General features: G+C 38.3%; 1 protein-coding gene across 2 annotated transcripts in view; it reads left to right on the top strand.

The window, feature by feature from the left end:
* ERICH3 (glutamate rich 3) overlaps window positions 1-27,413 on the top strand; it is a 103,165-nt gene that overhangs the window by 49,469 nt on the left and 26,283 nt on the right. For both annotated transcript variants that reach the window (XM_070486603.1, XM_070486604.1), the window contains 4 exons: window positions 7,826-8,009; window positions 12,693-12,879; window positions 18,450-18,751; window positions 23,656-23,892. In XM_070486603.1, coding sequence (XP_070342704.1) covers window positions 7,826-8,009; window positions 12,693-12,879; window positions 18,450-18,751; window positions 23,656-23,892 — 910 coding nt within the window. The remainder of the gene's footprint in view (window positions 1-7,825; window positions 8,010-12,692; window positions 12,880-18,449; window positions 18,752-23,655; window positions 23,893-27,413) is intronic.

Below are 27,413 nucleotides of genomic sequence, written 5' to 3'. Positions count from 1 at the left end.
ATCACCATAGGCTTACACTTTGTTTTTCTATTCAAGATGTGGTCATCTTTGCATGTGGCTTCAATAGCTTTCTAAATGTCTCTTGGATTTGTGACTATTTCCTGGGTCCTGGGGTGTAGAATGAAATTGGCACAGAGGGGCAAGTCATGTACTTTAATTTAGTACTTGGATTTATTTTCTCTTGATCTAGAAAAGATTCATTTAAGGGAGAGGCAGCTCTCGTGACTAATTTACACATTAAATTCAGTCTTTCATTTTATGACTACCACCTTTAAAGCATCCTTAAAATGCTCTGAAAAGGAAAGAAAGAGGTAAAAGGCAAAGGAATATGGCTTGCTGGTGGCCTCCCACCTGTTCTTCTATGAATGTGTAGAACATGGTCCCTGGCTTCAGTGATCTCTGTCTCTAGGGGATGATGGGTGGAGCCAAATGACAAGGTGTGGTAGCTCTCACAGCCCAGCATGATGCTTCTATACCCATTGCTTTGTTTCATTCTGTTCCAAGACCTGAAGAGCTTTGTACAGCTTTTATAGAATCCATAAGACTAGTTAGCTTTTTCTCTGAGGTTTGCCTCACCCATCTGCAGAATTTTGTGTTCTCACTCAGGATTGCTGGTCACCTACTCTACAGAGCAGCCTACTGAAAATGGGGATGGTCCCATAAATAGTGTTTATAAATGTGAAAATACAGGCTTTAAATACAAACCTATTTAACCATTATGTTTATCAATTAAAAAAACAAAACAAGTGTGTTTTAATTTTTTATATGTTTTGTGAAAGAGAGGGCAAAGAGCTCCTCCAGGCATGATTCAGTCTGGGGCTTTCTCCATGTCTGGTTGAGGCCTCCTGTCCACTTCCTAGACTGCAAATGAGCCCTGTGCAATTACAGATGCCTGACTGGTAGGTCCTACTGCCCCTCAAATTTGACATGGTTACAATTTAAGCCAGCTTCTCTGTTTAATTGCGTTATTGCTCATAAAGCATGACCTTTTCCCCCAGTAATTTAGGCTCAAAATCTAGGGTTCCTTCTTCCCTCTTCATCACACGTCCAGTTAACTGCTAAGTCCTCTAGATCAGAGATGTCCGACAGAAATATAACGCAAGTCACATTTGCAATTTTAATTTTCTAATAACTACATTAAAAAAGGTAAAAAGAAACGTGAAGTTAATTTTAATAATATGTTTTCTTTAATCAAGTATATCCAAAATATCATTTCAACATGTAATCAACATGAAAAATTTTCATAAGTTATTGCACATTAAATACCATGTCTTTAAATTCAGTAAGTATTTTATACTTACTGTATTTTATATAACACATCTCATTTGAATGAGCCACCTTTCAAGTGCCCAAGAAACAAATGTAGCAAGAGGCTGCCGCCTCAGTACAGCTCTAGCACCTTAAGAGTGGCTCGTGTACCTGATAATCCTTTTCCATTCTCACTGCCATATCTCCAGTTGAGGGGCTTGGTACTTGCGTCTTGCCTTTAAACCAATAAATAGCTCAATTCAGCTTTTATGGATAACGACAAGAACTATGCTAGGTGCTGAGGTTACCAAGATGAATAAGACCGAATTCTAGTTCTCAGAAAGGTTGTAGTTTAGCAAGGGAGACAGAAATATCTACAATTATCCGTGATACATTGTGATGAGTACTATCATACTGGTATAAATAAAGCACAATGAGAACACAGAGGAAGGAAATATTAGTTCTGACTGAGGAGATTGGAGAATGCTTCAGAGAGAAAGTGGCATTTGGAATTGCCTTTGAAAGATGAGTAGGAAGTTAGCAGGTAGAATCAGGGAGCAGAGGGTAAAAGGCAATAAAGGGAAAAAAGAGTAAGGAAAGTCCATCTCAGTATTAGTAGATTCTACATAATGATGTTAAATTAAACTTTGTAGAGTAGCTCCCAACATGCTCCTCGCCTCCTTAAAATCATCAGTAGCTCCCCCTTTCCTAATGAAAGCAGGTATATTCTTCTGCCTGGCTCTTTTAAAATGTAGGTTTTAATATTATTCAGATATTTTGAGACCTGTAGATCAAGAGACAATTGCCATTAAAAAGACAGTTTGTAACTTACAGTTCCCAAGAGGAGGGGGTACACCACATATATTCGTCAGGGTTCCATCCAGAATAATGTATGACAACATATCTGGGCACCATGGCCTGGCTAAGGTGACAGATGAAATTAACCATCACACCATACCACACAGGGCCACGCAGGGAATCACCAGGGTTGGTCAGGAGGCTGAGGGAGTGGGAGGAAACGTGGGCAAGAACCTTTGTTGTGGTTTCCGAGGGAAAGGATGGGCCAGGCAAGGTAAACAGGTTTAGGATTGGATAGTATGAATAATGTTGGCAGGTTCTGGAGTGTAGGGGCTGTCTTGAGTTATCTGATACCTGGTCCAGGGGTGATTAGGCAGAGGAACATTGGCCCAGAGTGTAAGATCCCGATAGAAAAGGTGAGGGCAGGGTGGATGTGCGCTCTGCGTTGTCTAGTTTGCACGTGAAAAGCACTCTTCTAAGCAAGTCATTTGTTAAGTGTAGGAATTGGTTTATCCTGGGAAGGGATAGTCTCCCCAGGGTCAGTAAACCCCAGGTGTCAAAACATCAGGATAAGAAAACATGCTCAGTACACTGGCATTCAAGAGCTTTCAGATTTCAGCCCCTTTCCAGCTTTCTCTCCACTCCTATCCAAGCCAAACTGAATGACTCCCTACACCCTCAGTGGGTTAGTCCACCATTTCCCCACCTCTGACCTCTGCCCTTTTTTGTCACTTTCTGCTAGAAGTTCACCCACTGTCGAATCATCTATATTCTCATTTAATTGCATGCTATCATGTTTTTGCCTTTTGTTAACTCTTAAAAAAATATGTAAGTTTATACTCAATGATGACAACAATGACTATACCTTTTATTTAGAGGGCCTTTGCCATGTGCTGGAAGTTTTGCCCGGGATTTTACATGCATTTTCTCGTTTAATACACACAATAAACCCAAGAGAGAGAATAGTTTCTCCATTTTAAAGATGAAACTGAGACAAGAAAGGTTAAATAACCTGCCCAAAGTCAGATCGCTAGTTAGCAGCAGACTAAGTGTACACACCCAGTAGGCTGACACTTAGAGCCCGGATTTATAATCCTCAAATCCGAATTATATGGATTTGATTTGCAAGTCTTTTTCTCTCAAATCTTTGAAGATATTAATTGTAATTGATCATCTATTTCTTCAGCACAGAGACCAGTTAGATCTCTAACTGATATTTCTATTAGGAAGGCAAATGCTGTTTTTCTATGAATTGCCTGAGTGCCTGAGAGATAAGAAGGGTGTGTTTCCATACCCGCCCTTCCCAGCCCTGCAAAGGCTTTGTGCTCTCCGGTGTATTTCTCTACATGGTAATAGGATTCCATCTCTTCCTCTCTTCAAAAGGATTTTGTTACTTTTCTTATTTCCCTTACTACATTCTGCTTAGTATAAATACTCAAGTACCTTTATTATTCCCTATTTCTACTACCAGATTATGAAGCTTGTTGAGGGCAGGCATTTGATTTTCCTTATATTTGAGCAAGTATATCCATGCAAAAAATTAAACTCTTAATTTTACTTTTTAGGTGAGGTAAATATCATGGAAATCAATATGCCTTTCAGATTTTTCCCCAACAACCAATAAAGCCTAATGAATATTAGCTTTGCTGGAGAAATTGCACATTTCTTTTGTTTGACTTAATTTTGAAATATTTGTTCAATTTCCATTCTAGTCAATGCATTATCTTGGTATTTTTTACTCTTGGTTTTTCTCACCAGTGGACTCAGGTTTGAGAACGAGAAAGGAAAATATTAGCATGATTTTAATATATAATTCAACATGTCTCATAGTAGGCTTGATTTATTTCAGATAAACCCTTTCCTGTAAACAATGTTTTTACTTAAAATTAACATTGCAGTTTGGTAACTACATAACTGAAAAAGACTTTAAAAACAGTTTAAAAAGCCAATTCAACAGTCAAAATATCTCAGCAGCTGGTACTGTGGAACACAAGCCCAGAAGAAAGGAAGTACCAAAGATGCTTCTGGGTGCCTGCAGCAGGTGGCGGTTAAGGGCAGACCTCTCTACTAAGAGGGTCAGATTTTGAGGCCTTTTCACCAAGAGCAAAATCCAACTGGGTAATTTCTGGGTCTTAACAAACTTACTGAATTCATTCTGTGGAGGGAGATGAGGAAGGGGAGGCTCATGTGTCAACTCAGCATCCTCAAAATCTGAAGCTCCGATACCTCCAGGATTGACGTGTTTGAGGGCATGTCAGGTATAAGCATGAGGTATGGGTTACACAGTAGTAAGAAAAATGGGCAAGAGGAAAGTGAAAAGAGGAAGCACAGTAAAAGCAAAGGAGGAAGGAGGAGAGAACAAGGAAAAAGCAGCGCGAGAAAGAGAAGAACCAAATGAGTATAGCGAGGAGAGGTTTCCATTACAACCAGCTCCTCTGAACCTTCAGGATGTGAACACTTAGTGCTTGTCCTCTGGCTCCTATCAGAATTTTCTCTTTGTAAGATCTGAATCAGAGTCAACATGGGGACTGCCTGCCACTCGTTATGGTCAGAGTTTTTGTCAATCTTCATCAAGACTCAATCATTAAGGGTGGTGTTTTGTTGAACAGGACACTGCGAATCAGTTTTCATCTTCTGGTACCTATCAAGCTCTTATAAATGTAGAAATCTCCTGATTTAGGGCAGGGTCAACCCTACTGTAGCTTTTGTCTCAGCAAAGAACAGAATGTGGAATGCCTAATTGTTCCATGTCTGTGTCTAGCCAGATCAATGTTTATGAGGCCCTTACTAGATGTCAGCACTGGCAAGACACTAAGGGCATAAAGATTGGTGAGATGCTGTCCTTATCTGCTGAGAGAGAGAAATACAAGGAAATAGTTTCAATACTATGTGATTCATACAGTTAAATAAGCCTGTAGATTAAAAACATGTTGGTAGTGTTTGGGCCACTACAATTAGTTCAGTTGCTGGAACTTTAAATGTAACATGAGGAATTGCAATAGTTGAGAGACAGTAGATTAGAGAATGCAAGACATTTTATATTGTCTGAGGAATGTCGGACCTTATCCCGTGGATGTTGGGAATCACTGAAGGATGTTAAGCAGGAGAGTAATGTGATCTATTTAGTGACAACAGATCACTCTGATACCCAGGAGGAGGGAGATTTTGAGGGACATAGGCTAAAAGTGGAGAGACCAATTAGTAGGGTGACCTTACTAACTAGAAGTTTACTGTAGTGGTCCAAGTAAGACTTCATGATGTCCAGAGTTCATCAGGGCTTGGCCAAGTGGATGGAGAGGAGTTGCTATCAGCAAGAACGGGCGCTTTGACAGCCATACAGTCTCTCAAATCCACCCCTCACATAGGCCTGGGCAGGGATGAAAGAGATCCCAGTGAAAATTAGTATGTCAATTGAATGCTGAATGTTAAAAATATATCATGGCTGACTGGTTAACCACTCAGTGAGCTTGCTGTTTATTTGTCAGCTCAGATTGTGCTTGCCTGAGAAATAGGAAAAGAAATGGGAAGGAAGGTCATAAGCAGCTGGTGAAGGGAAGTGTGGAAGGTAACCCTTAGTTGTGAGGGGCATGAGGCCTTGCTCTTGTTCTTGAAATTGGACTGAATTTTTGTGGGAGATTTTAATGCTTTGTTAAACTTTCATCAGTCTGGGGTCACTATAACCTTGGAAGATGGTGTGTATAGAGGCAATTTAGTCAACTGAAAGAAACAACCGTTCATTTCCTAGTGCACGTATTTAATCATGAGCTGTCACTTGGGCCTCCCTTAGAACCCAGAAAAGGTTACTCAGTGGCAATAACTGGGGAATATTTTAAAAAGAGTGAAGTAACTAGGCCCAGGAGAAAAGAGATGTTGCTATCAGGAATACATTTCAGCAAAAAAAAAAAAAAGAATAAGAGTAAATGAAAAGGGTAAAAGCTGTCATTTCCTTTATTTTATTTTTAACTCTTCTTCCTTCCAGTTTCTCATTTTGCACATACAAGGCAGGCCTTTCCTCCACTCTAATCCTACTATTACCTTGTATTTATATAGTGCCTATCTCCTAGAAGCTCACAGGGCTGCCTCTGAATCCATGCCACTTTAGAAAGTGTTGCTTAGCAAAAGGGGGACACTCTTATTTAATCTGTCCTATCATTAAATGTTCTAGTGGGAGCTTGGAGCTGGATTTTCCATAGGCTGCTGATTGTGCATTGGGCTGCACACATGCATGTCACAGCAGAAGTGGCCCAGGCAAGAGGAAAGGTAGGATGATTTTGCATCTAGGAGCCAAGCCTGCCATCATCCCTTTGCTTCAACTGTGACTCAGGGGGGTGTTTTTAATCTGCAGAGAATTATCCAGTTTGCTGATTTCCCTTCATGGCTCTTGATGTCCCTGAAACATTTCTGTTGATTATCTCTCTATTTGGGAGCTCCTTGTCCATAGACAGGACAATTTGCTTAAATTTCAAGTCTTGGGCTTGTCCCCCCATTTACAGTTGTCGGACTGTCACTTGCAGAATTTCACTTATTTCCTCTGGGTTTTGCTTCAGAGAAATAGAATTTAATGAGAAAAAAATTCCACTGAGGTGGAAGGGGATGGGTTTGGAGATGGAAATATTGTGGTAATTCCTTCAGAAATTTTTGTTGCAGGTTTGTTATTCTTTAAAAAAAATGCATCCTTCCAAGGCATCCATAATTCAATGAACTCAAACTCAAATAACTACATTGGATTCATTGAAAGTTGGTCTCTGCACATTTTTTGTTTAGCTAAAAGTTGGTTTTTAGAAAAGTGAAGTGGGTTAAAAGTCATGAGTGACCTCTGTATAATTTTAGAAGCTGACAATATTCTTACTAGGCCCTCTTAAAGTCTCTCCACGTGCCATTTCTCTTTCTCTGCCTCGTCCTCCTCTTCCTTTTCCTGTTTCACTTTCCTCATCTTCCTCTTGGAGGTTAGACAAACACTATGCTCTTTCACTATTGTGAAAGTACTTCAAAGTATAAACTAGGAGGCAACGCATAGGATGTTTCCTTTTGTCTCTGGAATTGATTATTTTATAAATAATTTAAATTTGCCAACGCCATAGAATATGAGATAGGCTTATGAGGTGATTATTCTCTTGTTGGGTATATTGTTTGATATTAAAAATAATATTAATGTTGGTTTTTCATTGAACTGAAAGCCTCCTATGAAGCTGGATAATCCCAGACACATAATGTACGTTGTCCCTAGTCCTCAGAGTGACCACAGAAGGAATCAAATGTGTTTCATCTCCCTCTCACATAGAATAAACTCAGGGAAGGATATATTGTCAGTGCTCCAATGTGAAGACAGAGCTCTCAATTACAAACACAATTGCTAAATCACAGTCAATATCTATTCAAATTAGAACAAAATTATGTCACCAATACTTAATTAATTAGTTTGATTTGGATGTTTATTTCATAACTAGCTAAAAGAGCCAAAGGCAGTGTCCTCTTAGAGTCATTGACATTTCTCTTGTATGTAAAACACACGCACATGTAAAATAAAAAGTGACAAACTTTGTCCAAATCCCCAGCATTTACATTAAAAATACAAAGCCAAAATGTATGTGTTATAATTGCTAGAGGCATTTATTTTGTAGTGGGCTTGACTTTCTGTGCACCAAGTAGACTGACATATTATAAAGGTTTTGTTGCTAGGTACATAAAAATAGCCTTTTCTACTCTTCATATTACCATGTCATCACACTCTGATTAGAAGGTAATTAGTTGATAAGCTCCCTTTTGTTGTTTGTTCTAGGATTCAAGAAGAATTCATAGTAAAACACCACTGCATAGTAACGCAGCTATTACAATGATCTATTTGGGGAAAAATGTGCACCTATCCTATGATGACCCAGACTTCCGGGATGAAATAAAAGTTTATCAACAGCACTGTGGTGGGGAAAACCTCTGTGTCTACAAAGGCAAACTACTTGAAAAAGGTATACATAAAACACGAATTTTTTTTAACTGCTTGGAGTTGATGCTATAGATAAGCCATTGTTGATATAATATCAAAATGACTTCAGTCACTCTATGAAATTACGCATATCCAGGGACTTGTAAACCAGCTGCCTAAAAAGCAAATCTAGATTTACTTCTCCGTGATTGAAACCGAAGCAGCAATTACCCTTGCAGACTGGGGAAGAAAGAATTTGGAGTGATTTAATCCAGTAACAGATTAATTTGGGGACGGAGAAATATGATCATTAAAATGTTGCACGAATAAATTGTCCCCCCAATTACAAGTTAAGTATTTGGCTTGCCATAGTGAATTATATTGTACATTATTCTAAGAGAAAAGTACCAGATTGGCAATTTGTTCTTTCGAAGGATGTTGAGATAAAATCACAAATTCAATAAACTTCAGGGTGAATCACACCTAAATAACGTGGTGCAGAATTTGGCTAAATGGCCTTTAGTACATTTCTGCTTTCATTTGACCATAAATCCATGTTTGTTAGCATAAGATAACTTTTGCATCCAATATAGGGTTTCACATATTGTACTCAAGTGGTTTTCATCAATATTTAGTTCTGTGGAACAGCAGTTAAAAGGATGAGTTGTTACGGGATTGTGTTTGTTATTTCCTTGCTTAAGAAACTCTGTTTAGAGAGTAATAGTGTTTTTACTAATTAAAAGAAATATTGATATTTGGGGAATCTTGGTATAGACTTGGGGCTTAAGGGAGGAGTTCGGGGCAAACATGGTGGTTGTTACTTTTGGTTTTTCTGATTTATCAATCAAAAACAGGGACTATTAATTTAAAAAAGAATTCAGGTACTTGAAGAGAAACTATACCTATGTAGAGATTAAATGTTTAAAACTTTCCAACGTATGAAAGAGTAAACATTTGAATGTTAGTTTCAACTTAAAGTAAAATATATAGTATTTTACTTTATAAAAATGTATAAAATTTATTTATAAGAAATAATTCTCAATAATGCTAGAAACTATTTTTCCCCATTTTATATACTTGGCTGAAATATAATTTACTTTTGTCTCATTTTGTTATAGCATTTGAATGTTCATTCCTCCCATTTTGTAGATGAGGAAAATGAGAGGAGTCCACAGCACAGTGGCTTCTCAAGGTCACGTGTGCAGCCCTGGACAGGGTCAAGAGCCATCCCGGCCCCCTGACTAGTTGCAAGACCCTTGCTCAGCACTATTCAGCCCCACTTAGTTATTCTCAGTAGCAACAGGTTTCCTATACTTTCATAATATGAGGGGTATGAAACCCTTAACGATAGTGGCATAGATACATACACTTATATTTTAAAAGTATAACTTTCAACTCTTCATTTAGGAGAGTTACTGAAATGAACCATAGTCTAAAATCGGAATTAACACAATGAAACTTCTCCTGTGCCTTAGATCACACTTCATTTAACAAAATGCGTGTATAATATCTATTTTACTGCTGGAAAAATGTACATACAAGTGAAAAAAGAACCAGACTTAAAGACTTAGCCGAATGATTTTCTGGGAGACCGTATGTACTCTGTGATCAGAGTGCAAAACCAAAGGTTATGGGAGAGTGTAACTTGGCTGAGTGTTATTTTGCATACATAGTGATCCTGGGGCTGACTTTTTGTTATGTCATTTGACAGTCTTGAATAATAGGACGGAATGGGGACCTAAATAATTGAATCCTGTCCACACGATAATTTTGTCTCAGCTTGCCCTTGATTGCCAGGAAAGTAATTGTTCAAAATTGAAAAGTTGGGTGGCTCAGAGTTGACTTGTGGTTCAGCAATCTTAGCAATTTAGCTGGACTGAAAAGAATCTGCCCTTTTTACAAATCAAAGCTGTGCATGATTCAGTGAAATGTGAATAGGTTTTTAGAAGATTTCTGTTAAAAAAAAAAGAGTGTTTGACGTCAAGCTTGGAGCAGTAAACTCATTAAAAGTGTGGCATTCGTTAATTTGTCTTGCTTTTGGATGAGAAATAACAATAAAATTAATTATTTAGGAGTGTGGCAAGCGCATCTTTTATTCCCATGGTAATTCATGGTGTCTCGCAGTTTGATTTTAGACATCAAGCCACACGTTGATTGTTTATTGAGTATACCTATGAAGTCACCAAGTATATCTGCTCCTTGTAAAAAATACAGGTCTTCTCATTTTAATTTTTTTCTATCGTGTTCATCCTTTCAAACAAGGCAAACCTTAGCTCCTGGGTTCATGTGGATACAAAGAACAAAGTAACTTTTTTCTGGCCCTCTTATAATCCCCTTTTTCTTCTGCCTCATTTTCTTGTATTCCCATAACCTGATCCTGTTGTACCTGTCTGTGCATTCCTCATTACTCCCTCACAAATACGGCTGCTTCACTGGCCCCGGCACTCCCTAATACTGTTATCTTGTCTTTTCTGTGCTATTTCCTTTGTCTGCAGTAGGACAAAGGATTTTAAATTCAAAATAGGATTTTAGATGTCTTCCTCACTTTTTAAGATTCAGATTAAGGCTGTGAAGCTTTGTCAGCTGACTTCTAGTCTTTTTTATCCCTCTCTCTTGATGTCTCTGGCTCTTAGACTACATTTAAAACTGAAGCGTTTCATTGTACTGTGACTTATATTAATTGTGTTTTATTTTTCTTTTACTCGTTATTGTATGTTGATTTTAGTTTTTAAAAATAGCTTTATTGACGTATAACTTACATTCCATAGAATTCATCCATTGTAAGTGTACAATTCATATATTTTGGGGAATTGTGTAGGGTTGTGCAGCCATTATCGCAACCCAGTTTTAGAACATCTCTATCACTTCAAAAAGTTCCCTTGTCCACATTGGCAGTTAATCCCCTCTCTCATAGCCAGCCCCAGGCATCAACTGATCTGCTTTCAGTCTCTCCAGGTTTGCCTTTTTGGGACATTTCATATAAGTGAAATCATATAATAGGTAGTATTTGTGTTTGGCTTCTTTCACTTAGCATAATGTTTTTGAGAGTCATCCATTTGTAGCATCATCTAGCAATAGTTGCTCTCTTCTTATATCACTGAATATATTCCATTACGGGAATATACCATGCTTTCTTGTTTTTTTTTTTTTTTTTTTGAGGAAGATTACCCCTGAGCTAACTACTGCCAGTCCTCCTCTTTTTGCTGAGGAAGCCTGGCCCTGAGCTAACATCCGTGCCCATCTTCCTCTACTTTATATGTGGGATGCCTACCACAGCATGGCGTGCCAAGTGGTGCCATCTCCGCACCCAGGATCCGAACCAGAGAACCCCGGGCCGCTGAGAAGTGGAACATGAGAACTTAACCGTTGCACCACCGGGCCGGTCCCTATACCATGTTTTATTTATCCACCGCCAGATGATGGATGTTTATGTCATTTCCAGTTTCGGACTATTATAAATCATGCTGTTATGAATATAGAAATACAAGTTTTTGTGTAGACATCTGGCTTCCTATACCATTGTCCTGGGATCTGGAGAAACAAAGATGAGTAAGGCCAGTTACAGCTCTCATGGATTTCACAAACATGCAGGGCAGCAAACATCTAGATCAGGGTTCTCAAAATGTGGTCCCTGGACCAGCAGAATAAATGTCACCTGGCAACTTGATAGAAATGCAAATTCTTGGACCCTACCTAATCAGAAACTCTGGGGTGAGGCCCAGCAATCTGCGTTTTAATAAGCCTTTTAGGTGATTCTGATGTACACTAAAGTTTGAGAATCACTGGTGTAGCTATATTTTAATATATTGTAATAAGTGCAACAATAGGAAATATGTCACAGCAGATAGGTGAAAATTATCACCTCTATTATTGGTAAAAGTGGAAGAGTCCAGAGAGGCTTCTTTTGTAGGAAGTGACATTAGAAGTGTCATGAGAAACAGACTTCTGAGTCTTGGTAGACTCTGAAGAATAGGGTTTCTCAGACTTGGGGTTTGGGAACTCTAAGCTGAGACCTTTTCAAAGAGCATTATAAAGACTTGGAATGATTAAAAACTATTAATTGCAAGCAGTGGTTCTTAATTTATTGGTTGGACTTTTGGGTAGGTGGGGGAACAAGAAAGATTCTCAAATCCAGGCAGAGCTGAGAATGCATTGGAGATGGAATAATTCTGCCTCATCCATGTATGTGTTAGGATGTTTCAAAATGCAACTAAAAATATAAATTTATTTAAAAGCATTACTGAGCTCATGGTAGCCTTTTGTCACGTACTTTATTGCTAGATAACATAACAAAGTAGAGGCATGGCATGTAGAGAGATGTCTGGAGTCAAACACTAACTCTTCCACTCACTGTGTGATCTTGGATAAATTACTGAATTCCTCTAAACTTTAATTTCCACACAAAGAAATGAGTGATAACAAATTCCCACTTCATGCGCTTGTTAAACACAGCCAAGATAATCAGGCATAATGCCTGGCCATAGTAAGTGCTCATATAATGGTAAGTATTATTATTTTCTTAGAAATCAAAGAGTTTTATAACATCTTGGAGTATTTTATTATAAATAAAAGTAATAAAATATTATTTATGATTAAAAAATTGTCCTCGAGTTAAAAAGGTGATCTAGAGCATAATATTGTACTTATCTAACAAGAAAATGTGATTTTGAACCTGTTAGTCCAAAGTCAGTAGTTTTCACTAATGTATTTCCTTTTTTAATTGCAGAGACCTTTCAGTTTATTTCCAAAAGGCACCATGGTTTCCCCTTCAGTCTCACCTTTTACCTGAATGGGATGCAGGTGAACAGGTTAAGCTCCTGCTGTGAATATAAGCATCGAAAAGGTTCCAGACTTGGAGGCAAACGAGGCTACTTCGGATTTGTGTGTGTCGAGAGATCATCTCCTTGCTACAAGTATGGAAACACATGTCCTTTGGTAGAGGGCAAGTTTTGCTACGTTTTCTTCATATGCTTTTACTGATGTATTTCTCAGCACAATTTGTTAAGAAAGATATCAGTGTAGATAAGCCTAACATATCAAAGTTAAAGGTTATTTATTACAACCCTGTGTCTTGCATTTGAAATTATAAGACATAAATTAGATTACCAGATGTGTTATGTAATGGGGATAAATGCTGGTGCTGTTTCAAATTTCTCTTTCTCTTTCTCCCTTTTCTCTTAGTGCTTTAAGTTCTGTTTCTGAAGTAAAGGAGAGAGTTGCTTTTTTTCCCTCATTCCTCTTAGTAACTCGTTTTGGGCTGAACCCCAAAGCATGTGCCAAGCATCTGTCTTATATGGTTGGATATTATAGGATATGCATATTAGATGTGTACTTGCGTTATGACCTGGCCCAATTATCATCTCATGCTCCTAGTTTTAATCTCAGGAGTAACAAAATGCATAATAAAAGGTCAGTTTTGACTGTTGGTTATCAGCTTTCGTATTGGACATTCTGTTTGAAATCAGGATGCTAGCTTGCAGGCTTTCTTTAACTTTTTCTGAAAATACTCATGGAGAATTAACTATATGCCAAGCTAGAACACAGGACTGAACCAACCAAAGTGCCTGCCCCATGGAGCCCAATCTAATGGGGGAAGGGCAAATAACATACCAATAAACCAATTAATATATGTCAGATGGCAACAAACTTGGTGAACACAATACAGAGTAAGGGAGATACAGGGAGTGAGGAGGGGCAAGGGTCAGAGGGCAGTGTTATTTTGTCTAGGATGGTCAGGAAGGGCCTCTCTGAGAAGATGTCTTTTGAGCAGAAACCTGAGGAAAAGTCTCCTCTTTCACATAGTTTTTCAGGGAGAGAAAAAGCATGTACAAAGGATGTGAGGCAGGAGCGTTCTAGGTGTGCCTAAGCTAGTGTGGCCAGAGCAAAAGGAAGGAATTGGGCAATGATAGAAGATGAGGTCAGAGAGACAGTGGAGCCAGGTCATGTAGAGTCTTAAAGTCACTGCAAGGACTTTGACTTTTATTCGAAGGGAGATGTGAAGCCTCTAAGGTAGGTTTGGAGCAATGACCTGCCATGATCTGACTGTAGCTCCTATGGGAAAAACAAACTAGGGGGGAGGAGGGGAGAAGAGCAAAACCTACTTTAATCCGGAGGAGAGAGGATGGTAGAAAGAATTAGAAGTGATTGGAGTCTAGATATATTTTGAGAGTAGAGTTTACAGGATTTATTGATGGATTGGATGCAGGGCATGAGATAAAGAGCAGAGCCAAAGATGATTGAAAAGTTTTTCGCCTGAACAACTGGACAGATGTCCAGTTAACATGTACTAAGATGAAGAAGACTGTGGAAGAAGCAGGTCTGGGAGTGGAATGAAGGGGTTTTGGTTTTGAACACATTAAACTTGAGACGTCTACGAGATATGCAAGTAGAGATGTTGAGTAGGAAGTTGGATATGTGAATCTGGGTCCAGGCTGGAGATATAAATTTGAGAATGGTTTGTATATAGATGGCATTTAAAGTTATAAGATGAGATAAAATTCCTTAAAAATTGAATGCAGATAGAGAAGATGTCTGAGTAATGAGCTTCAGGTCACTCCAGTTCAAAAATGAGGGAGATAAAGAACAACCAGCAAAAGGCCCAAGAACGAAAGCCAGTGATCAGAAGGAGTGATGTCTTGAAATGAAAAAAATGTTTGGAGAAGAGGGCATCATCAACTGGGTTGAATGTGTGGAGAGGTGAAGCAAAATGAAGAAGGGAGATGGAGCATGATTTGGTAATGTGTTGGTTATTGGTGATCTTAGACAGATTAGAGTGGAGTGGTAGGAATGCAAGCTTGATTGGAGTAGGCTTAAGACATAATTGGAGAAGAGTTAAGGGCAGAGAATATAGATAACTCTTTTTAAATAGTTTTCTATAAAGGATAGAAATTGGGTGGTAGCCAGGAGGGAGGATGTAGGGATCAAAGGGGGCTTTTTATTTCTTAAGATGGGAGATATTATAGTATGGTTATATGCTAACAAATGAGACTGATACCCTAGAGAAGAAAAACTTGATCAGCATCACAAAGAGGGAGAAATTACTGGAGCAAATTGCTTGAGTGGACTAGAGGAGATGAGATCTGGGGCTCAAGTGGAGGCATTATCCTTAGAGGAGGAGAAACATTCTTCCATAGTCACAGGAGGAGAGATGGCACATAATATATAGAGAGGTAAGTTGCTGGATGTCTTGGGACCAACTGGAAGTTCTCTGTTGATTGTTTCTATTTTTTCAATCAAAAAAGAATTTATCAGCTGAGGTTAAGGCTGAGGGAGGAGGGATTGGAGACTTTAGGAGAGAGAGGATGTATGAGAGTCATCCAGCAAGTGGGAGAGTGAATGGCCGAGAACAATATAGTAGGAGCGCCCAGGTGTACTTAGGACCCACCTGAAGTTGCTTTCCTGTTCCAACTCAAATATGCTTTCTCCAATTTTGTGAGCAAGTCATTTAATGAATTTCTGTTTGGCTCCCAGGAAAGCTTATGAGCTTATACAATCATCCACATGCAAACACTTTGCATTCTTTGGGAGTTGCTGTATAAATACAAGCTGTAAATGTTTGGTCTTAAACACTTTCTATGGAGGTTTAATAATCAGTACCAAAATCTGATTGATGACATCTACTCTCCTACTCAACACTTACTAGCCTCTGTACAATTCTTTATACGATTTCACTTGGTCCCTTCTAGCTTCTTTCTTTGACCTTTTCAAATAATGATAACAAAATGGTTGAGGTATTAAAAAGTAAGGCCTATTTCCTTCAACTAAAATGGCACAGTCCTTACAGGACATTGATTTTCAATGTTTTGTTAGCTGCATAATCATTTCTCCAAATGAAATCTGTGAATGTCCAAAGTAGAACAGTGTGGTGTCATTTTATGTCTCCCTGGCGCAGACTAGGTAAAAGTCGAGGCAGACTGGTTTAAATGGGGCAGGGAGGCATGGGTGAGTGCTAGAGCCTTGCTTATCTGGTCCTGTCCTGCTAGAGACTACTCTGGTCATTCCAGAAGCACCAACACTGCAGAACTCCAGTGAAAATTGAGAACAACCCCTAAGGAGACTCATATCACTTATCATATTGCATGACCTTGTTTTTTTGGTCACATCCATAAAAATACTTTCAGTTATTTTAGGGATGTACATTATGCCCTCCAATTTGTTGGAAATGAAATTAGTTTTAATTCATTTAAAAAAATTGGTTCCTGAAACATTTATTACGATAAAATAAAACAATAGGGAGTTCTATTTCTAAATATGATTATGAATTACCTGTTTAAGGTCCTCAGAAAACAAGAAAAGCTCAGCTGTGGTCACTTCCAAAGTGTGGAGATTCCACAATTGTACTCATCCTTCAGTTTCTGGAACAGTGTGAAGAGACATGGTAGCTATTTTCAGCTGCTGGAGTGAAACACAGGAAGAAGAATTGCCCAACCAAATAGGACGCAGACTGCTGTGAGCTTTAGTGATCAGAATCAACACCTCAAATTATACTCGGAAGTCACATAGGTAGTCAGTGACGAGGACACACAGATGTTACTCACTTTGTGCGTCCAATTCCCTCAAGCAGATGGGCACTAAAAAGTCTGTGTGTGCAGTAGGGAGGCATCAAAGCCTCTACATGGTCACAACATAAACTAAAAGTAACAGCATATCAGAGGCTCCAAATCAATGGATTTGGGGTTGCCATTGACAAGGGAAGAACAGCTTGAACAGAAGGCAATGCTAGTCATCATATTCTGGGGAGATTCATGACACTTCTATTCCAGGGAAAGCAATGTGCTAAGTACATCATCATTACAGTCAAGAAATATTTATCATGCTTAATATGGGTGAGGTAAATGTATTCTTATTATCTCATTTTTTAGAGCCTGATAGTTACTTTGAGTGCAAATCCTTTTAGCTTTATTTTATGGGGAGCTATTGAAAAGATAAGTGATATAACTAAGTTCTCATATTTGCTTGTTGGGAAAATTGATTAAGATCAATCTCTATGCTATTTCTAGACTGGGGATGGCTGAAATTCAGCGAAATCTTCAGTTTAAGAAATTACCAGTGGCTTTGATTCACATTGAGGCAACTTTCAGATTTTACATATTATATCTGTTCTTCCTGACCTGACAAGTCTTGACTTTATTCTGATCCCTGTTCACCTGCTCACTCTAATTGATCAGTTCCCTGATAGTCGTGTAACACGTAGAGAAGGTGACGTGTAGTTCTAGAGGAGGAGGTGTGTGAAGACGGATAACTGCCAGGCGCCTTCCTCAGGTTGTGGATTTTCTCTAGGCGTAGTTTTCTCGGTGAAAACTTCTCCGGATTGTGTTCGTTTCTGGTGAGGAGAGTGAGTGCTTTCCCTGGCGTCAGTCCAGCAGTGCAACGTTCGTTGGTGTAACTCGGCATCTGAGAGGCTCTACCCACCGTCTAATGATGTGGTTGTACTTCTGTGTGAGGTGATGGAGTCTAACAGTCCTGGGCTGGAATCCAGCTCCATCACTAACCTGCTGGGTGAACTTGGGCAAGTCATGGAACCCTTTAAGCCTCAGTTTCCTCATTTGTAAAGCAGTGACAATAGTTCTTAACTCATTGGTCTGTGGGGTAATGAATCCTGTAAGATAATGTATGAAGTACCCAGCAGCTCAGCATAGAGGGAGTGCTTAATAATCTTGTTATTAGCATAATCATCATTTTTATTAATGTATTATTGTTGTTATTGGAATTCTTATTTCAATATTAACTCGAGAGAGAGAAAAAAACTATATAGAATTTATTCCCATTACTTTCATTATAATTGATTTAAAAAATATTTTTTACTGTCTTAATATGTTCAGATTATCTGCTCAGTTCACCAGATTTGTCTTTGAATGACTTTATGACCTCTATAAATTATTGCCGTCTTCAAGGAACAAAAGCTTATTGCCAGCAAAAATCACCAAGATTTATAGGCTTCAAAAGGCCATTCTAAAAGCAATAATGACAGTTCTATTAAAATAAGTGTGCAGGCTCCCCAGGTGTTTATTTAAAGGGCATAACAACATTTGACTATATATATTTCTTAAAAAGTCAGTCATATTTATTTAGAGTCAACCTTGTAAGTCAGTCTTTTGCTGTTGTGTTGTTGAAATAATAAATTGTCAAACACTGAATGGCATCTTTATTCTTCTGATATATACACATATAAATCATATATATAGATCTCTGTTATGAGGCCAAAAATATGCTTTAAGGCACAAATTATATTTTGAGACTATAGTTCTTAATTGTTTTCTTTCTTTGTTTATTATTGTGGATAAAATTATTAAGAATTTATTGTGTTCACTTATGAGATTTTAGTGTTAATAAAGATAAAACAGTTTATTTTAATTAACTCTGTACTATAATAAAAATATTCCTTATAACATGTCTTACTGGAATAAGTGATTTAAGAAGCGCTGAGGTTCCACTGCACTATATATAAAAGTTAATAAATACTTTATGTTAATATTTTTCATAGGTGCATTATTGCCATGGGCCTTGACAAAAAACCAACATCACCAAAGCTTCGGAAAGAAAAGAGTATTGAGAAAAGAGAGGAACTGAAGAAGGGTGAGGGGAAACTGAAGAAGGATAGAGAGTACATGATGCCAAGAAGGAATGAGATGGAGGGGAGCAAAACATCGGCTTCAGCCATTTTTTCAGCTCAAGAAGAAAAAACAGGGTTCCCAGAAGTGAGAACTGCTGTAGAAGAAATGGAACTGCGAGGAAAACCAGGGCAAGATATTTGGGAAGATGACCAGGAAAATATACTTAAATATGGTAATGGATAACACTGGTTCTTTTGTTGTTGCTTTTCTTAAGTCTTCAAAATCTGATTATTAAAATTTGCAAAAATATCCATTAAATGTTGTTCTCGGTTATCATCTTTAGGCAGCTCCATTCCTTGTGAGGAACCCCTGACCATCTTCCTCCGCTGCTTTGCATGGAGCCCTGTGTCACCTACCTCGGAGGAGGGCAGGCCTAAGTCCAGAGGGGTTGAAGTGCTTGTAGGGGCACGAGGGGAAGGGGAGTGTATGGTTGTGTGAGCCTGAGGCTCTGTGCACTTCTGCAGAGAGAGACCATTTTGACCAAATAGAATTTTGCCAATTTCTTTTTTAGTATTTGAATCTACTTGCTTTGGTGAAGTTGATGATTTGGCCTCAGGTAGGCACAACCTATATAGTTGTATGGTGATAGAATATTCCGTAACTAAAACAGTTGACATACGCTTGGGGTCCTGGAGCCTGTCTGCCTGCCTGTCCGGCTTTCTTATTCTTCTCTCCCTTCCTCACCCCTTCCCACCTCTCTCTTTCCCTCCCCTGCCCTCCTCTCCTCTCCTCTCCCTTCTTCTTCTTCCTCCTCCTCCTCTTCTTCTTCCTCCTCTGTCTCCTTTTCTTTCTTTCTTTCTCTCTTTCCCTCTTTCCCTGTCTCTCCCTCTCCCTCTCTCTGTTTCTGTCCACACACACACACATACACACACACACACACACACACACACATCCATATATACAGTAGTAGTAGTAATAAAAGTGCCAGGCACTGAGTACTGGGTCAGGCACTTTCCACACAGTATTTCTTCTTAGCCTCCCCATTCCATGTGGTAGAACTATTACCCCCTCCAGTTTACTGGTTGGGAAACTGAGACTCAGACATACAGAGAGAAAGTAACAGAACTAGGATTCATACTGTAGGAGAGGAAAAACTGTTTTCCCGCTCCCCATCTTAGGTTCATTGGCTGGGGTCTTGTGAATTACACTGACAAAAGAGGTTCAAAATGGAAAAAGAAACAGACGATTATTAGCATGTGCATTGCACACACACATAAGAGCACTCAGAGCTGAGTACCTCAAAGAGATGGTTAGAACTTGGGTTTATATGGCATCTTAACAAATGAAAAATGCATTTTTAGAGAAATGCCAAGACAAAGGAAAAGGCTTTGAGTTTCTAGGGGCAGCAGATTGTGGGAAGGCAAGTATATGGGGGAGCTAATGTTAGTTTTAGTGAGGTTTGTAATGTTGATTCCTCTGGTGCCATCTCTGGGCTGATAAGCGTCTAGAGTTGTCCCCTAGGATTAACGTCTGTCTTCCTGGTAGAGAGGGGAGCAGAGAAACCTCCGAAAATTTATGCCCTGCTTTTAGGCAAATAGGAGGAGGGCAGAGAGCTTTTCTTGCATTTATACTTCTCAATTGCCTTCAGCTCACAATAATCCTTATGCCAGAGTGGCGTATTTTGGGGCAGCACACTCTGCTACCCTTAATCCCCAGGCTTGTTTAATTCCAAAGCCCAGGCTTTCAAGCACTGTCCAACCTCCTATTCTGTGCAAGTTATCCCTGATGTTACCTGGTTGTGGGTGAGGTGTTCAAAGAATCAGAAAGGAGGAGCTGCCTGAGTGTTCCTCTTGCACCCAGGAGACAAAGCTGGACTAGAGGAGCAGTAGCCATGGGCTGGGCTGAGCTGCGGAGGGGCTGGCACCAGGAAAGGGGCAGATCCCAGGTCTCTCCTTCCTCACCGCATCTTGTTGCTGCCCAAGGGGATCAGAAATCCAAGAGAATAACTACAGGGCTGTTATAGCACTGGACTTCATGTTTATTTATTACTGAAAGAATGTGACTGTCTTGAAGAAGATTTCACTTACAACACTTTGACCCAGTTTAGCTCTCTCATGATCCCTTCTAGCCTTTATTCTTATCTTAGACTGAGAATGAAAAATATCTATGGCAACAGTAGTAGCAGAGAGATTAACAAACGGGATGTGTTTTTACTTTCAAGACGTGGGTTTATTAAGGCCGTGTTCAATAGATGCTTTTCGTTTTCTTCATTTTTTTCTTAAACCAACATGGCCAGTACTACGCATAGTGTACATTATGAGTATAATACAGCTTTCCTCAAGATCTTTCTTCTGTGTTGAATAGTTAATGGACTTTAAATGCCCATTGCTATTTAAAAAAAAAAGAAGAAGAAGAAGAAGAAACAGCTGCAGCCAGGCTTGAGCTGCCTGCAGAACAGCCGCTGATGGTAAGGGCAGTAGAAGCTTGAGTGGAGGTCAGCGAGGGAGGGTTGCAGCTGGATTGATGTTGACCTCGTATTGACTTGCTTCCTCATTAGTGGGGATGATAAACAACAAGCTAATTAAATTCTCTGGAAGAAGGAACATGAGATGGGGGAAACAGAAGAAATTACAAAAAGGAATCCAGAAAGCATGCCACCAGTTCATTCACATTGAAAACACAAGTAGATGACACCGAGGAGGTGTGCTTTGTGCTGTAATGCTAATACAGTGCTCCTGGTTAACAGAAGCCTAGTATTCACATATGGTGGTGGTGGTGAGTAGAACAAAGCCAGGGCAGCCTTGAATTTCATATTTTGAGAGAAAAACAGAAGCTCCCGCAAAGTAGGATGCAGGGACTGTTCTTGTGGTTCATTACATGTTCCTTCAATTTTATGCTTTGTTTCAATAATATAACTGTAATGGTGTCCTAATTGTGGACATTTGTACTTCTCTTAATCAGGTATCTCCATTAAAGTGTATTGCTGTCAACAGAGCACATATTGTGTGTGATTTCTCCTGTTCTTTGATGAACTCCCTCCACCCCAGTCACAATCACTGTGACTACTAATCCCTAATATTTATTAGGCACCTCCTGGCCAGGCACAGGACTAAACATAGCCCAGGGATTACTGCTTATAATACTCACCACAGCTTTGTGGTGCTGGTACTACCCGTGTCACAGATGAAAAAACTGAAGCTTAAAGATGTTAAGCAAATTGCCTAAGCTCACTCAGCTAGTAAGTGTTTTAACTGGGACTTGGGCATTGCTTGACTCCAAAGATCTCCTATTTCACCACTATGTAATACTCTTGATGGAATTGCAGCAATTCACTCATGTTCTGTCCGGCCCCCTGCTTGTTCTGTGACCAGCAGCAAATATCTGTAAAGAGATGCTTGTTTCTCTGTGTGTGTGTATTCTGTGGCTAACGTATACTCCTTTTATGAAATCTTTCATGATCTCCAAATGACATTCTGCCCTACTATGATTCCATTCCACTCATCTGACACTATTTCACACAATCATAAGTCCTATATAAAAATCCATAGCAACTGAGCCCAGTAGTGTTGAAACTAATGTTACTGAGGACCACGTATAAAAACTACTATGAGTACAACATGTCTTGTGTACCTACATCTTATTTCTTCAAAAAAAAAAAAAAGAGGAAATTCCGTGATAGCAGGGGTTGTGTTATTGTAATGTCTTTTAGCTTGCAATTTTATCCCTTTCTGCATAGAAGATTCTCAATAAAGGCTTATTGATTGACAGCTAACTGGGACTAGTCAGGAACTATCCTATTACTTGGCCTGAAATATTTGGATCAAAATATACGTTTTCATTAGTATTTTCTGTTTGTTTCATGCAATATAAACTGAATTCTTCATCTTCTTTCTTATTTTACAGTTTTGTTTTATTGATAATAATTTGCATTTCTTGTTCCCCATATTGAATCTCTTTCATGAAAACCTTCTTGTGATGAATTCTCTTTGTTTGCCTTTCTTCGTTACAATTTCCGATTCACTTTTCCTCTTACATCTCCCTCGTACATTCTCTGCCTTTACAGAGCTTTCTTCATATGCACAGGGCGTGCATTTCTAAATTAAGTTTCTTTCCTTGCAGCAGGGTGGATAGCTCTCAAGTAATTACCCGAGAGGCCCCCACCACTGGAAAAGAAGCCAGAATATCTAATAACTAAAACACAGAGAATACAGAAAGCTTTATTTTTCCTGTAGTTTTTATTTTAAAGATAATTGTTTATTTGCTTAATTGGTTCTGCTTGAAATCATTTTGCTCTCTATCCTTGGCATGTTGTCACTTCAAGATTTTTAGTTTTTGGCAGAAGCAAAAAGGGGAACAATTAAATATGAAAGGTGAAAAATTATAACCACAAGGGACAGCTGGAGTTTATCTGATGTGACAATTTTCTTTTTCTGCTACAGATTTGTTACACCTCTGTAGGGAATGAAGCAAATTAGTGGCTGTGACAGGAATGTTCTATTTTATAAGAATTTTTATCCTTGGAGAGTAATTATTTTATTGATTGTAGGGATGAATAATGCATATGATTCAGTTCTGACCTAGGTATAGAATCCTTCATAATGCCTTTTCTTGATGTCCATTGGGTTCTAAAAGAATGTGCTATTCACAGTGTTACTTCTTAGGTCCTTTGGACTTGATTAATTGAATTTTTCCACTTCACTATTCATTAACTTGATATCCAAATATTTTGAACATTCTTCACATGAAATATGACTCCCTGGGTCTCCAAATTAACTTTTATTATTATAATCCTGTTCTCTTCATTTTTAATTTATTTCTAATGTATTGTTTTCTATCAAGTTCTCCTCTTGTCCATTTTGGTTATTGTAGATGATGATATCCATTTGTAAATGAACTTTTATTAGGTTTCAGGCTTGTCATTTGGAGCTTCATTTCTTTTGTGCTCTTGTGTATGTAACTGATTGCAATCTTTGATCATTTGCTGTTAGTTTTTCATGTTCACTAATTGTGTGAAAAAGAAGTGAAGAAAGGCCGGGAGAAGAGAGGATAATGGAGTCAAGGTTCTCATTAAAGTGAAGTGGATTAAGTATCAGGGATTCTATTTTCATTCTCATAGTGGAGATTTTCTTTTCTCAGAATATGAAGAAGATTTTGAAGCAGATGAAGAGAAACAAGATGAGAAAGCTAATGAAGAAGGACAGGCTGATGATCAAATGAATGGAATGTCAAAGTCACCCTCAGATGATGAAAAAGATAATTTAGACCCTGAAAAGGAGAGTGAAACCTCGTGGCAGAAGGCACCAGATGCTGATGACAATATGAAAGATGAAGGTGATGGATGCTCTGAAAGTGAATTGGAAGAGGATAAGCAAGGCAAGTTGTTCAGCTTATCATATGACATAGGCTGTTTAGCAAGTGTGCTTACTGCTTTTCTTTCCTTACGTTTGCTGAAATAACCCTCTTTTAAGGGACTATTTAGAGCCCTGCTCCATTCCCTGATCAGGGGATGCTGATGAATCAATCTTCTGTAGATATCCAGATTCTAGAGTCACTCTTTAATCTTTTTTCTTCCCTTAGTTTTCTGAGATTTTTCACGGTGTCAGGTAAAGCTTGTAGTGATGACCGTCTTCTGTTTACTTACAAAGTTACTACTTTTTTTTCTTTTTAAGTTCCAAACTATCCCCTCTTACACACACACACACACACACACACACGACTCATTTTGTGGGTTTTGAAAAATGAAAATTACCTCCTATTCAATTAATGGAAAAGTTGAAGATTCCTGTCTTAGGTTCATTTTTTTTTCTCAGCTTACTTTGAACACAGGATGCTGGCATATTAGTCTCATGCAAGGATTATCTCTCTTTGCAAAGGTGCATCCCTCATAATCTTCAAGCCTGAAATGACTCTGAGAAAGAAATCCTCCTCATCTGAAGCCTATCTTAAGTTTTTAAGACCTTTTTAAAGAACTTAATTCACCAAAATAATGTCTAGTCAAAGAAGGAAACCATTGCCTGCTTTGTCCTGTGGAAGGATTTGGCCAAGGCTTTGTGGTTCTTAGTTAATCAAAGATCCTCCTTGGTACATTGAGAGCATTTAACAGTAATAACAATAACCCTCTCTTACATGTAAATATGTGTGTGCCTGTGTAGTTTGCTTTAGACTGGAGAACGAGGTCACCTTATGATGACTTTTTGAATTGCTCTCCCTTTTCCCCATTCTTTTCACCTCTCAAATTTTTTTCTGTATAAAATCTTAAAATTTTGAATTCAAGGAATATATTAGAATAACATAAAGTAAGAGTAAATTAAGTAATGAAGTAATCACAAGAGCAAATATTTATAGTTCTACTCTCTTCAGGAAGGAATTCAAGCAAACTTATTCTAAAATTTCATGCATGCAGATACAAGGCAATAAAATAGAGAGCAGAAATTCTATAGAGTGAAAGAGAAGATAATTTTACTAGGAACTGTAGATGGGAGCATGACTATGCTAGAACTAAAAATTTAACACTGAGCTTCCTGACGGGCAAAGGAAAGAGTGAAGCACAATGTGAAAAGTTAGAGTGATGTTAACTTTCAGTAAATTTGAAAACAAGATTTGCTGCCCTTTTTATTACACTTGAAGGAACTACTCAATAATAATAGACATTGAAAGATTTTTTGTAAAGTCTTAAACTAGGCCTTTTCTATAATTTTTCTTAATACTTAAATTTTGTATTTCTAGACATGCTTAATATATAAGCTCTTTTCTCAACCTGAATTTAAGTTTATATTGGATTTAAGTTTATATTCCTATATGACATAGGGAAAGTTAAAGACTTCAATGGAAAAGTGTTATCACCTGAGTCAGTGATTTTAAAGAAACTATACCAGTGACTTGAACCTGGAAGAAGATCGAAAGTCTGTTTGCATATAAACATAACTGGTTCAAAACACAAAGGACTCAACTTTTTATTTCTTCAGTAATGGTGGGGAGTTTTCAAGTGTTGATTCATGGAGATTCAGTACATTCTTTCAATATATGGTCATCGGGGGATTATTTTTGTGCTGAATAATCACCTTGCTTTCTCGAGATCAAATGGATTTTTTCTAAGACAGAGTAATTTTTTTTTATGTTCAAACAGAGAAGGATGTAGGCAGTACTTGAATCTTCCTTGGAGAGAAAGCTTTAATCATTAGACTTGTAATTATAGGATAACTGAGAGCGATAGGTGAGCTTTGGCATTGAATACTGCTTGCATATAAATAATTGGAATCCTGTGTTTGGAAAGGCCTCCTATAGGTATTGCTTATTAAGACTCTATTTTGTGCTAAGCCCTGTGCCAAATATTTTACATGAATTATCTGATTTACCTCAAACAACCTTAAAAAGCAGGTGCTTTTTCTTTTTATCTCCATTTTACAAATAAATAAACTTGGAAATGGTGAGATTAAGTAACTCACACAGCCAGAAAGTGGTGGAGCCAAGATGCAAACATCTAACTTCAGCACCTGGGTTTTGGAGAAACAATATAACATTTCTCCAAATCAAAAAATATCTACTTATCTAAAAGTAAAGCAAATCCCCCCACTACAAGGATTTTGCTTCCTTAAGAATATACATTTTAGAGGCATCTATCTTGAGCTCTTCACCTTATCCTATTCTCTAGCTTCTTTTTTAGTTTTGTTTTGAAACAGAGGAAATAAAAATGGACATTTTCTAATTTTACCCAAATTTACCCTTCTCCTCCCTGCATGGACCTCCCTCCCCACTCCCTGTCTTTCTGCTCAGTTCCAGCTCATCCTCCTCCTCTTCCATGACACTCTCCTATTTTGGCAGCCTTCATTGAGCTCTTTATTTTAGAAACTCCATCATTCGGTAGTTCATTTTTCACTTGTTCATGTGTGTTAAATTTTGCCCCTCGAGTTACACTAGTTCATAGCACACAAATTAATTACACCATGAAAGCTCGGATTGTATGTTGTCTTTGTTGTTCCTCATAGAGGTGATTTCCTAAAAGATATTTTGCGACTATTGAGCAATTACTTGATTGTGTTCACACCAAGAATACTAAGGTGCTTTTGTTAGCGCCATGATATCTAGTTACATTTATGCTATATGATTACCAGTGGGAGTTTATTGAAAAAAACTGTATAGAGTTAGAGGCATTAAATAGATATAGAATATAGAATATAGAATATAGAATATTTTAAATAGGTATGTAATGAAAGCTATCAGAACATATGAAATCTAGTCCACAAATGTTGGGAAATTTTAGAGCCAAAAATTAAATTGGCCAACTATTTTATCTTGTTGTTTTAATCATAACAGTATAAAACTATTCTTTTAAGAGCTCCTTTACCTTCTTGGTATTTACATTAAAACTTTGCCATTATTCTGAGATAAAATCTCATTGCTTGTTACTGTTTCTTTTTCCCACCTCCAGGTTCTTTTCTTTTCCATCCCTTTATTTTGATAACCTGACCTTGTGTTATTCAAAAACATGCCTTTTAGCATGTGGAGTATCAGAATTAGAGATTTCATCCAGCAAACAAGAAGCATGTATTAAAAATGATAATGACATGATAGCTTCCTTCGAACATTGTTGAAAAGCCAGACAACATTTCATCTTCAAAAGTGTAAGAGGCATATTGTGACCACTGAATGCCAGACACCAGTACATCCCTTTTATTGACATGATTAAGAATCTTGCTGTTAGTATTTGGATGTGTTTCATTTGAACCTGCCTGCACCTGTTCCCAGAGGGCAAACAATTGCCCAGGCTGTCACTCTTGTGACAAGTGGGCCCCATTTGAACTGCCAGCTAACAATTGCGTTGGCCGCCTTGATGAATACACTGTGCTGAGCAGCCCGTGAGTGATCGAGTGCTGCGGACTGAGAGCTGACTGAGA

Source organism: Equus asinus, chromosome 16 (genome assembly GCF_041296235.1).
Source record: "Equus asinus isolate D_3611 breed Donkey chromosome 16, EquAss-T2T_v2, whole genome shotgun sequence".
Lineage (NCBI taxonomy): Eukaryota > Metazoa > Chordata > Mammalia > Perissodactyla > Equidae > Equus > Equus asinus.
Note: the sequence above shows the minus strand (reverse complement) of the source record. Positions and strands in the feature narration are given on the sequence as shown.